Source organism: Rhipicephalus microplus, chromosome X, assembly GCF_043290135.1.
Source record: "Rhipicephalus microplus isolate Deutch F79 chromosome X, USDA_Rmic, whole genome shotgun sequence".
NCBI classification, from domain to species: Eukaryota; Metazoa; Arthropoda; class Arachnida; order Ixodida; family Ixodidae; genus Rhipicephalus; species Rhipicephalus microplus.
Genome location: NC_134710.1, coordinates 94365792 through 94378963, shown reverse-complemented (window position 1 = coordinate 94378963; position 13172 = coordinate 94365792). Strand labels below are relative to the sequence as shown.

General features: G+C 41.0%; 1 protein-coding gene across 1 annotated transcript in view; it reads left to right on the top strand.

The window, feature by feature from the left end:
• Nucleotides 1-2423: 2423 nt before the first annotated feature.
• The window catches only part of LOC119176233 (nucleolar protein 9), an 84140-nt gene continuing 73391 nt past the window's right edge, over nt 2424-13172 (top strand). The window contains exons 1-2 of the mRNA XM_037427412.2: nt 2424-2819; nt 12119-12360. Coding sequence (XP_037283309.2) covers nt 2567-2819; nt 12119-12360 — 495 coding nt within the window. The 5' untranslated portion in view covers nt 2424-2566. The remainder of the gene's footprint in view (nt 2820-12118; nt 12361-13172) is intronic.

Genomic DNA, 13172 nt, shown 5'->3' with positions numbered 1-13172 from the left:
CATTCCGTTAATTAAAACGGCCAACGTCACTAACGCACTCGCGAAATGCATTGCGGATGACACAAAACCCTCACGGAAGTCACAACTACAAGGACAAAATTTTCTGCCAAATCTGGCGGCAGTCTGGCAACACTGACTCCTGAAGTCTGGCAACAGTTTATGCAACGTCAAACAGAACTTTGCTGAATCATTTTTTCTAATGTCAGCGTCTTATAAACGCAAACGCTGGCAGCACAAACGCTACAAACGCACTGCATTGAGGCGGTGGCAAGTCACGTTCAAGTCAAGCAGGTGGGGGGCTCCGGTTGCTAGGGGTGCGCGCGCCCGCAGCTGTTGCTATAAGAGAGGGCGGTGGACGGATCCCGAGGGACGCCTGACATAGGTGTACTCCGACATAGGTTGAAAAGCACGTATACTAGGGAAAGGCGCAACCGCGATCCTTGCGGGGAGGAAACTCATTCTGCCTCAGACGTTGCGTTGCAAAGCTCCTCCATTCGCACCACTAAGATGTTGGCACAGAAAATTACTGCCACATTTATCCTAATTTTTCAAGTGGAGTTACCAGCTAGGTATATTTTCCGCTGATAAGAATATCGGCGACAAAAATTAAAAGAAATGACGTATTAATTGTTTCCATTTCTTCGCAAACCTGACATAACGGTGACGCCTATTTAGACCAGCTTTATGTAAAAAATAATTTAGTCGTGGAATTCTACAACGCAATTGATATGGTATAAGTAACTTATTAACCATTACTTGTTAGTAGATTCACTTTGTTGTTGCTTTGTATAGATCCTACTTGTATATATTGTTGATATTTGCAGACTTTATACTTTTGTTCGTACTTTTCCCCTCCTGCCTGGGCCTATTAGGGCCTGCAGTATTCCTAAATAAATAAAAAAAAAAAACTTCCAGCTGCCGTGTTGCGCACCACTGTCTATTCCAGCAGCATCTTAGATGTGCAAAATCTCGAAATTTTTCCAATGAGAAGGAGTTGATTTCATTATGCAAACAAAAGTTTCTAAACCTTATTGCTGTCGCGCAAGCCGTATCAGGCAAAATCGAGATAAGGGGAACGCTAAGAGATACTGTGGCTAGTGCATCCGCCATCTCATTAGATATATGCCTCGATGGTCTGGTACCCATAACTAAAAAGCTTCTGCAAGTTTGTCGGTATGAGTTGTCGAAACATACGCATAAGTGTGAAGTTGGTTCCCGATACGGAGCAGCACATACTGAAAAAGAATCTGCAATTACGACTGCTGCTTCTGATTCGCCCGAAGGGAGTTTTCGCAGTGCCAGTATACAACAGCAAATAATTCTGCTATGAATATTGGTATGTAATCCGGAAGCCTAACCGAAAAGGACCAGTCAAGGGAACGCGCAAAAAGGTAATTACCTACCCCAGCCTTTTCATTTGATACGGATGCATCAGTCGCAATTATGTTGCTCATGTTCACGTGTGCCAAGTAATCCTGTAGCCGATCATTTAAATATTGGAATGACATTTGATTTCCGTTATAGGGGTAAATATTCTCAAATTTTATTCGAAGGTCTAAATTAAAGTTACTTTTTGAGGAAACATATGTTTGATTCCGATGTCCAGTGATTCCAGCAGCGTTTGAACGAATATGATTTGTGGCGAGTGGAATCGCGACCACGGAGTTTCAAAAAATAAGCTTGGCTCTTTAATGAAAGCATAACGCGAATCTCTCCGGGGCGAAGTGTATAGTTTTGAAAATGTTTGGATAGTAAGTATTTTGAATCTATTTAACAATGAAGAGAGATGCGCTTCCATGTAGAGCACATTGCTAGCAACAAACTTGGGCAGTCCAAGGCACAATCGAAAGCTTCCCTTTCTAACAGTATTAGCGGTCTTATTTTATAAGTCGCACTCCCAGAAAATAACGCACAGCCAAATTCCATGATAGGACGCATCTACATTTTATAAAGCATTACCACTGTATTTATTCGCAACCCCGTTTTTTTATTGCTGAGCTTGCGTAACCACCCCATGGCTTGTGTTGCCTTGGACCCAATTTGGTCGATGTGACTTTTCCTATTTAACGAGCTGTTATATTAGGGCCTTCTTCTTTTAACCACTACCACCACCATCCCATAATTACCACCCTCAGGCATGTGAGAAACTGCCAAGGCTACCCGAACTGGGAAAATCAAAGAAACTTAGTTATTACTACGATGCGCTACAACGTAACAGTAGATAATTACGTTAGAGTGTTGTTTAATTACGATGCTTCAAAAGGAATTTTTGTCAGCGCATCCATCTTCATCGTCATCATTGGCTCTTCACGTGATCAAAATGGCGTTCTACATGCACGGAAGCACGGGCACGGAACCATGCTCAAGCGACTAAAGCATGCCGCATCTGAAATCTTTTAGAGCTGTGCACGCTAGCTTTGAGCGTTTCCTCTGTCATATGGGAGCAACCTTTATCTATTGTGAATAAATGCATGCGAGTGCAGAGTAGAATATGTTCAACCTGTTTATGTTGCATGGTTGATACCAGGGCGTGCTGATAACGTATTTGAAGACTTCAAACGAAAAAATGAAGGCTGTCAAACGCACTCTGCACCAACAACAAGAATCCTGCAGTCACAAGAAAAGTGCGTGGAGCCCCAAAGTTTTCGAAGTTGGTACCTCCTCACGGGCAGGCGCCCGCCAACGTTCGAATCGCATTGAGGACAGAAGTGACCACGTTCAGTTTTCACCGTCTCACCACGTTGACAAGGACACGAAATCCTACTTTACAATGGCATGTGAAAGATTTCAAGAGGAGTTCGAGGATGATGAAGATAAAGGTAGTTGATTCGATGCGTGATACTCGTGCGATCCTGAGCTGTGGGGCTTTTTAATTTAAATTTAAGAACTGTCTATGGCGTCGGCAGCCGGTAAAGCAGGGTGCGCGGGATACTTCCCCCACTTCGTCTCCATTGGCTGGCTACAGTCACGTGACCAAACTGCCGGTATATCTGCTTTAGTGGGTAGTGCCGGCACAGTACACCACTGGGAAGTTTGCCAGCAGCCGACACTGTAGACTGCATGGGAACTTGCTGGTAGCTGGCAAAGGCACTTCTGAGAATATGTGTGTTAGCACCGATTAATTCACAAGATTTTATGCAATATTGACAAGCATGAAAACCGTGCAAAAATGTGATTGTGGAATGTGCAAAGATGGTTTAGACAACTATGACCCTATCATGTGCGACTGGTGCCTTTCATAGTATCACTCGCCCTGTCTGCATTTGAAAAAAGCAGCCAAAAGATAGTCTGGTAATGTTTTAATTGCTAATGAGTTATTGTTCAACGAAGTTAAAGAACTTATTTGTAGATGTACCTAATTTATCTTTATTGTGTAAGTGGTGAATAAATTGTATCATGTGCCAGGTCGAATGAGCTGCCGTGAAAAACTGCAGTAGTGGAAACGTGATCATGCAGTGTTCAATGAAAAAGCGATTAACAAATTCAAAGTGAGAAATTACAAGATAGAATGGGCCAGATAACAGATGAGTGTAGTTGATACTCAGTTTGATATTAAGCAAAATAAATGGACTGAGCCAGCCACATAATGCATAGGATAGACATCAAGGGCTCGCTAGAAAAGAATCCGTGGATTGCAGTGAGTTAGATGGAGCAACGAAGTCAAGAAGTTCACATATGAACAAAATGAGACCAGCTCACAATAGGCAGGGCTAATTTAGATAATTTATTGAAGCCTTCATTTTGCACTGGACCTAAACATTGGCTGAGAATAGTGATGAATGATGACTCAATACATTACATATATGCATATATATGATATATGCAAGGCATTCGTCTGGTCTTTATAGTGCCGGCCTTGTGTACATCTGAGAAAGCAGCTATAAGCATTAAACCAGCTGTGATGAACAGACTGCTTTGGAATAATGTACCCTGTTTTTATATTTTGTGTGTGAGTGTTAATAAAGTGTAACTTATCTTTTGTTTAATTTTTACTTGAAATACAAGTGGTGTGCATCTTCTTGAGAGGCATAGAGATGTACAAAACATTAAATTCAAGGGAATTGTAGAACAGAATGCAAGTTGAGCATGTGCTGAATCTAAAACTTTAAAGGGTGCTATGTATTTAATATTGTGAACAGGAAGTGAGCCCAAATACACATCAAGTCAGACTTAGCCACGAAAAGCAATCCTTTTTTGTTCTAAGTTTGCACCACATACTATTATCATGAAGATGAAAAAGTTAAATTTCTTTTGGTTGTTCGCTGCGTTTTTGTAAGAGAAATCTTTCTGTGGGGTGCTTAGTAAATAGCATTACAAAACTACACAGTGACCTACTTTGAGCCTAGGATGTCAATATATAATGAAATCTTGTGTAATAATCGGTGCTAAGACACATGTTCTCAGATGTACATGCTTTTGCCAGCTGCCGGCAAATCTCCACGGAGTCGATGCCAGCTGCGGGCACTACCACACTAAAGCAAAGACACCGGCAGTTTGGCCACATGACTGCAGCCAGCCAATGGAAACGAAGTGCAGGCAGTATCCTACACAGCCTGCTCTGCCGGCTCTCGGCAACATAGACAGTTGCTTAATTTTATTTGATGTGTGTGTTCATGTGGCGCCCGCAGGAGAGACCGAAGCTTGCGAAACTTCAGTCGCTTGAGTAACTAGCTTTGAACGTACAGGTGCTCCAAAAGCAAAACGGAGCACATAAGCTCTGGCCAAGCTGCGCAAAAGTGAATGCCAGCGCACTCCATCAAAGAAGTGGTTCCTTATTTTTATGCGGATATGTGCCAGAAGGTTGTGCCATCATTTCTAAATAAAAATAAAGAACCACTTTTCTCATGGAATGCGCTTGCACTCACTTTTTCATAGCTTGGCCACTGCTCAAATGCTCCGTTTTACTCTTGAAGCACCTACCTTATGCACATTAATTGCGTCAAGTTCCTTAAGTGAAACGACCGGTTGATAGAAGTTCACCATTTTGATTATCTTGCCCATCCCTTTTGCACCCAGTGCTAGCCTTCGGTGTTCTCTTCCAGTTTTCATTGAGGCCCAGCCGTCTTGATCCAGCCACTTCACACTGTAGTACAGCCAGCCAGACTGTCAGTCATGGTGTTAATTGTATCAGCGCATCATTTTTTTATTAGCTTCATTAGTTGGTTTCATAATTATTTGGGGCCTCCAATTATGAGTTGCTTCGTTGAAAGTAAATGGGAATGCATTGCAGAAGTTCAAGCTTGGTGTGTTGCTTCAGCTGTGCTTATATGTGAAAGCTGGGTAAAACTGCATCTACAAATTAATGTGTGCTGTGTGCACATATTTCACATAGTATTTTCTTTTAGCGAATTGTGCTATCATGATTTATTTTATTTTTTTCAATGTGCTGCAGGCTTAAAGGGCTATTGCAGGAGTAGAGGCGGAATACGAAAATTGCAGTACAACACAAATTGTACAGAGCATGACGATCAGTGGTTAATGTATGCACAAAATAAATTCATTATATGGTGGAGGAATAGTGCAGATAAAAAAAATTATATTTGTACGCATTTGTTTGGTGATGGAAGAAAACCTGAAAGAAAGTGAATGTAAGCCAGTTGGTACATATCCATAGATAAAAACAGCGCAAAGTAAGTACAGACAAAAATTCGCGCAGGATCAGCACTGAACACCGCACTGTTACCGTGTTCAGCTCTGGTTCTCTGTGAATTCTTGTCGGTGTTTACTACTGGTCCTGTGTTTAGCACTGGTCTTGTTTTCAGCACTGGTCCTCTGTGAATTCTTTTTGTTGCTAACTTCATGCTGTTTTTAACTATGCTTTGAAAGGAGACATGTTCAACTGATGATGATGTCTGGTGTATGTTGGTTTGGCATGTCTGATGCAGTTGCTGAGTGAATGAAATCGTGGACAGTGAATGAGAGTATAAGGAAACTTTAAAGATTCAATGTGATAATGAGAGGAGGGAGTAGTAGGCTAAAGAATATGAAGATGAGAACTACTGTAAAATGCCGAGCAAGGCCCCCCCCCCCCCTCGTACGATGAGGGATAATCTGACTAAATTTGGAGGGGGGCGCTGGCTTGGTCCCGGACCGAAATTCAAGATGGTGCTGGGAGTAGAGATGTGCACGGGCCGTGATTTCGCGGCTCGGCCCGATGCTTGCCAGAGGCCGCCGGCATCTTATACCCAAGGCCCGGCCCGGCCTGACCTGACTCGATGAATGACGCAATAAAGCACATGGCAACAGAAAAATGAAAATGCATTTATTAAGAAAACAGTGTGCCGTCCATCCTTGTGGCTTTTTTTTTTTTTCAATTGTTGATAAAATTCGAGACTGAGTGCAAAAGCATTCACAAACTATCATGCAGAAACAAGAAGTTGTACATCAATTCGGGCTTCAGTGTAGTGCGTCGTTCCTGCATTATGTATCCTGCAGCACTGAAGTTGCGCTCGCTGCTGGCGCTTGTAGCTGGAATCGCCAAGATCTTTCTTGCAAGTTTGGCAAGTTTCGGATAGTTCTTTTCTTTCCCTTTCCAAATCTCAAGAAGTTCTGATTCGGAGCACGCGCTTAGTGATTCAGTACACAAGTACTTGCTAACTTCATCCTGGGTTTTCTCCAAAGAAAACACACATATCAACAATGAGAATTCCGGCACGTTATCTATTTTTCTGGCTTGATTAGGGCTTTTCATAAGGCCCGAGCTTGGCCCGCGGGCCGGGTTGGGCTACCAGAGCCCATGTACATCTTTAGGTAAGACAGCCCCTGAAAATTAAAGAAAAAAAGCCTATTCATGTCTTTAATGAAATGGTTTAGCCCACTCATGTCTTTAATGAAATGCTTTGTTTATTTACATGACAATGGAATTATACTTATTCTTAGTGTTTTTTTTATACAAGTGATGCTTGTGATAAAAAAATCAGTGGCCCCATTGGTGGAGGGGGAGGGGAAACGCTTGCTTGGTTAGTCGCTCTTATTTTGTATCACCCGAAAAAGAGAAGGGGAGGGGGGTTTGAGGGGGGTGCTTCCTTGGCATTTTATAGTAGATGAAAAATACCGGTCACAATGGCGATATATGAAGCTTATGGCTTTCTTTTAGGTAGATTCAATTTTTTGATATTAAATACTTTGTGTGGATTCCATATTCATTGACACATTTGATAGTTTTCTTATGGAAAACTAAGGGAGTCAGGGAGTTACAAAAAGGCACAAGCATGCACCTGACTGAGGCCCTGACTTCTGTACAGTACAATCAATGCTCGGCAAAAGATACAATAAAACAAGACAACAAAAACAACAGCTTATGTAGACAATAAAGTAAAATGGCCCCGCCGCGGTGGTCTAGTGGCTAAGGTACTCGGCTGCTGACTCTCAGGTCGTGGGATTGAATCCTGGCTGCGGCGGCTGCATTTTCGAAGGAGGCGAAAATGCTGTATGCGCGTGTGCACAGATTTGGGTGCACATTGAAGAACTCGAGGTGGCCGAAATTTCCTGAGTCCTCGACTACGACGTCTTTCATAATCATATGTTGTTTTTGGGACGTTAAACCCCACATATCAATCAATATAAGTAAAATGAATAACATAAGTGACGGAAGTAGCATAAAGAACAATAGAACATATTAAACCTGCAGCTGTTGGCACCGACATCAACAAGATACAAGAAGAAGAATGTATTAATTATATTTGCAGATTTATCTTTGATAAACTCTTAAAGAAGGTAATTCTTTTCTTATGTAGTATAGTTGATTGTTTGCATTCAAGAGCCAAAGAATCTTGTACCTCAAGGATTATGTCCCATTATTTGTTCTTGTCTTAGGCAGTTTATAGTTAATCACATGTAGGTTGTGGTCTGTAGTTGTTTGAAGATATCTAGATGCAAAATTTGTCCAGTTTTCTTTAATTCGCATAAACATATAAAGTGAGACCCTCTCTGTGTAAGGAAGATTTGGTGGAACTAATTTATGCTTAAATTTATATTGCCATGTTCCTTCCTCAAGTTTTCAAATCGCCCCGTTAAACTGTACGTAATCCTCAGTGCAAACCGCGCCTGCAGCTTTCGAGAAGCTTCGGGACTGTAGAAGATCATTTCGTTAAGATTACGTCCACTTCGCGAACATTAGAGAATATTCTGCAACACACGCAGCCGCTAGCGATAACTCTAGAATATTTTATAGCACATGTATAAATGTTGACACGCTTCATCGCTTGTCAATTGATCGACGGCCGACGCTCACTTTGCCGCTATCAGTGCCAGTGTCTTGCTGTAATCTGACTTTCCTTTAACATGGCCGCAAGTTCGGCCAAACAAACAGTTTAATCTTCAACCTACTGTTCTGCTCCCTTCATCTGCTCCCTTCTTCGACATCACGACCCTGTGACAATATGGTAATGTGGTATCACTGAAAGGGATGCGTTCAAGAGCTTGGAACGGCTCGTTCTTGCAAAACTTTTAGTTTACTTCAAGAGCCAGTCAACAGGCTTAGATTTTTTTTTTACATCCCCGGAAGAAGCTCTGCAATTTGTAGAGTAGACGTGGTGATTACGTTTTTCGAAAAATACAGCGCTGCGCACGTCGCAGAGCCTCCATTTCGAAAAACATTTCTCGCGCTCCTTTCTTATGCCTGACCAATCCTCCTTTCACGTGCAGTGACACAATGTCGCCGATCGAGCAACTTGACGCTGCATGCAGCTTGTCAGTTGGTGTAAACCAGTCACGAAGATGAGCTACACCTTCACCTCCCTCTGAGGGAGAAGGATGGCGAGGCCGCACAAAAATTTGGAACCAGCATTAACCGATGTTCTCACCTCTGTAACTTCCTTAATATAGCACATATTCGCGATATTCTTGTGGCGTCATGTTCACAAAGCAAAAGTGCACATATTTCTCTTTATAACAATTTTTGGACCTCGAGTTTGTTTACTGGCCCTTTAAATTAGTTTGCGTACTAGATCCCCAGATCAATAAGCAGTAGTGCAGATGTTACTGAGCTACAGCATGATATATAATTGGTTTTAGTCTATTAGGAAATAAAGATCCCACTTTCTACATCTGCAGTGCACCAACTGTACGAGATAGTTTGTTATGGAGGTGAGATATGTGTTCACTTACAATAAATGTTCTTAAAAAAATACTCCTTAAAACTTAATAGTGCTTGTCTTTTTAAACACTGAGTCTTGGAAACGTAGGTTGATAGCAGTATTTATACGTGTCTTGAGCTCTGAAAATTACATATTTAGTTGTTTTTTTGTTGTATTTAGCTGTAACTCATTTGCATCTACCATCAGGGAAATTTCTCTCAGCCATATATTTGCTTTTATTTTTGCACCTTCCAAACTTCTGCTGTGAAAAAATATGCTAGTATCATCAGCAAAAAGTACTATTTTCTCAGTGGGCAGTATATTGCAGATGTCATTCACATACAAAACAAATAAAAGGGAACCCAGCAATGAGCCCTGTGGAACTCCTGTAGTGATTAGATTATGGTCTGAAGAGCAGCTGTTTACTGTTTAGTACTGTTTACGATTTTCTTGATAGCTCTTTACTAATAGATGAGCCTGGCCCTTTATACCATAATAAGATAACTCTGCTAGTAATATCCCATGAATAACAGAGGTATCCTAGTCTTCTAAAGCAACCACTGCACATGACTTAGTGTGATCTCGCCGAGACGAATCATTAGTAAATGTAATACTGAGATATTTGTAATTAGACACATTTTCTAAAGGTGAACCATAAACTTGCAAAAGAAAAAAAAAACCTGCCATGATCCACTACTGGATGAAGGCCACTACTGATGATCTCCAATTGACCTAAATGCAAACTGGTTCTATTTTGTTCCTGAAAATTTTTTTATTTCATTACCCCTTCTCACTGTCTGTTGACCTCTGCTTTGCTTCCCATACCTGGTTACCCATTTTGTGACTGGCCACTGATTACTAATTCTATGCAATACGTAGCTACCCTCCTCCCTTTCCTATCCAGCTGGCGACTTACAGCTCCATGAAGAATGTAGGAAAGATGGACTAGATGTGTGAAATTTTGAAAATTTCCTTTTTTTTCCGACATGCAGCCAGTACTGGTATTTTTTGTCTGATTTTTTTTTGCAGGAGTGGGTGACAGATGCATGACCATGGTTTAAAACTTTTTTTCTTACTTTTATGTTACAAATACTTGTATAAACTGTTCACTGTTGCTGCAGCTGTATTCAAGCTGATTATGAGTATGAAAAGAACATGAAATGGGACAAAAGTGATAAATTGAATATCATGACTGATCACTTTCTATTGCACCTGAATATGGAGGAGCATATACTGAAACAACCAGTAACATTGCTTTCTCGATCAGGAGGAGCACATACTGAAACAACCAGTCACATTTCTCTCTATGTGCTTCCACAATGCATACTCGATCAGGATTCGTACTTTACAGCTTTCCTCTCCATTACTTCTATGTTAACTCTTATAAGCAATTTGCATACCAACATGAGTGAGTGGCTGAATCATTTGGCCAAACTGTTCTTATTACTTCTCAATTGTACAGCTATTTTAGTAAAATATTACTATTTATACCTCTCAAGTTGATTAATTGCACCCTTGGATGAGCCCCCTTGCATGGCACATAACAAATTGAACTATTGTAAAACCAAGGCCAAAGTACTAATTCACATAGATTGTGACTTGGGTCAATGTGTTTCGTACCCACATGCTTATATTACACATTATTGTGGATTCACAGAGTGAATCAGCCCTTCACATTTGCCTGCCCAAGAAATAAGGCTTAGGATAGATGTCTATGACCAGTGGCATAGCCAGGGAAAAGCTCACACCAAGACCATACCCCCCTCCCCGCCCAAGAAACACATTTCTACTTGTGCCGTTATGACTGTACTGTACTTGAACTCCAGGCCATACATGATGCCAGTGAGGCAGCCTCATTATTGTGAGGCCTAGTGTCATTGAACAGTTTAAGTGAGTCAATAAAGCTAGGTTAATCTTGTAAAGTTAGCCTAATGATCACAAGAACTAAGCTCTCCGTGTTATTCTACACTGAGTACAACACAGTTCTGACAGCCTCGGTGTCATGATAGATCGTAAAATGTGTTGGAGAAAATTTACTATTTTTCTAGGCTCGAAAATTCTTTCAGATATGAGACACATACTGTTAATCACGTACGTGCCTTCCATCTCAAAAGGGTGAATGATTTTTTTTTAGGATAGGATTACCCTGTCGGAAGCCCTTCTGCCAGTATCTGAAAAGTCTTTGTTGAATCTATATAATCTTTTTAATTTACCAAGATAGAACAAAAAATATTCTTGAGGAGCTCCTTGGCTAAAAGCCCCAAATAACAGCTTGACGGGGCCCTGGGCACCATTTACTATGCAACATATGATGTAATACACAGATAAGGGTCTTTGTATAAAGGTTCAGCACATAGATGATATCACCTGCCCCAACTGTATGAGCCTAGCACAATATATACACTCAAACCTCGATATAACAAACTCAGGTATAACGAAATATTGGTTATAACAAAGTAAATTTTTGCCATAAATATAGAGTTGGGAATAAACCTTTATGAGAAATTTTCAGACATAATGAACCTATTTTTATGCAAGAGACAATTTTGTTATGATGAGGTTTGAGTGCATGTGTACCTCCTGTTATGGATTTTTGTAGGCATGGGACGTGTATTAAACCCCTTGCTTTCATTGTCGATGTCCGCAGTGACAGGCATGCTGGCTTCAGCAAGTGCAGTCAAGATCACTCTAATTATGAAGCCTCACTAGTCTTTTACAGAATGACAAGACTCTACTCGGAGCAAGAAGAAAATGGCATTAGTATCTTCTAATTCTATTTTCAATGACAGATGTGCCAGTAATGTGTCTTGAATCACTGCATCAGATGTATGAAAAAAGTGTAAATTCAAGGGTTTGCTTTCTGTTGTTAGACACAATATTAATGAAAACTGTGATGTCAAGGATTCCTTGGCATCATTGTCTGTTAGTTCTCATTAATATTTCATCGGATGTAGTGGTATAATTTAAGAAGTGTGTGTTTGCGTGCATATTTGTGTGTTCAATTTAGTGTGCCAATTTTGTGCTTTTCTCCTCCTTACTAGCCCTCTTCTTGGAAAATGTGGCAGAACAGACGTGTGGAAAAGAGGTGCAACTCTCTTGTGATGACTCGACGAGTCATTGCATGCAAATGCTCCTGAGTAATACCAGAAGCATCAGTGTACTGACTCGTTTCATGTCCTCATTCTTGGACAATGTTCATTTGATGTGCACTCATCACATTGGAGCCTATGTGATACAGACCCTGCTTGAGGCTTCATTGAAGTACCTACAGTCACCCTCCACCGTAAGTCAAACATATGTATGTTGGGCACTGTATATTGTACATGTTTTGAAAATTAAGGCAAGGTTATTGAATTATGCTACATCCTTAGACAGCGATATTAGGGAAGATTCATCAGTTATGGGGGTTAATTGAGGTGGGGTTAATTGAGGTATTGCAAAAATTTTTGCAATAAAGTTTGCGTACAAAAAAGAATGAAGTAAGTTTCGATTAGATATAACTTCATAGCACTTTGGTTTGCACTTGGCAAACAAGTATCGTGAATCTAAAGAACGTGATCCATCCAAAGCAGATCCGAAGCCTGTACTTCCCATAATTCCAATGGGGGTACAAGTGCTGCTGAAGAAGCTCGCATAGACATTAGCGCCAGATTCTTCTCTAGGTATTATCGTATGAAACTCCATGGCATGAGCCAACTAGCCCCTCAAAATGTCCTTCTGCTTAATTTTACTTGCCATTTCTTGCCATGGCAAAGAAAACGTCTCATGGAGCGTGAGTTACCCCAGTGAATTCTAATAGACCTTTTTCAAGCAATCTCAGAATCGTATCGGGTGCGCAGAGCACTATGGGATAAGTGTGAATGTTGAGCGAGCCGGCTTCTCCGTCGCCTGCTCGTTCGTTAGCTATTCGTTTTCGCTGTGGGAGCATGAAACAAAAATAATATGCTGCCTCTTGTTGACTATTTTGTACCAAACATGACCAATTGCACCGTCATGCATCTCTACTAATGAAATGTGAAAGGAATAACACAGTCAGTCAGTGTTGGTATTACCGAGCACTGGTATATCAGATGTAGCAGTTAAGCGGCATGTGAG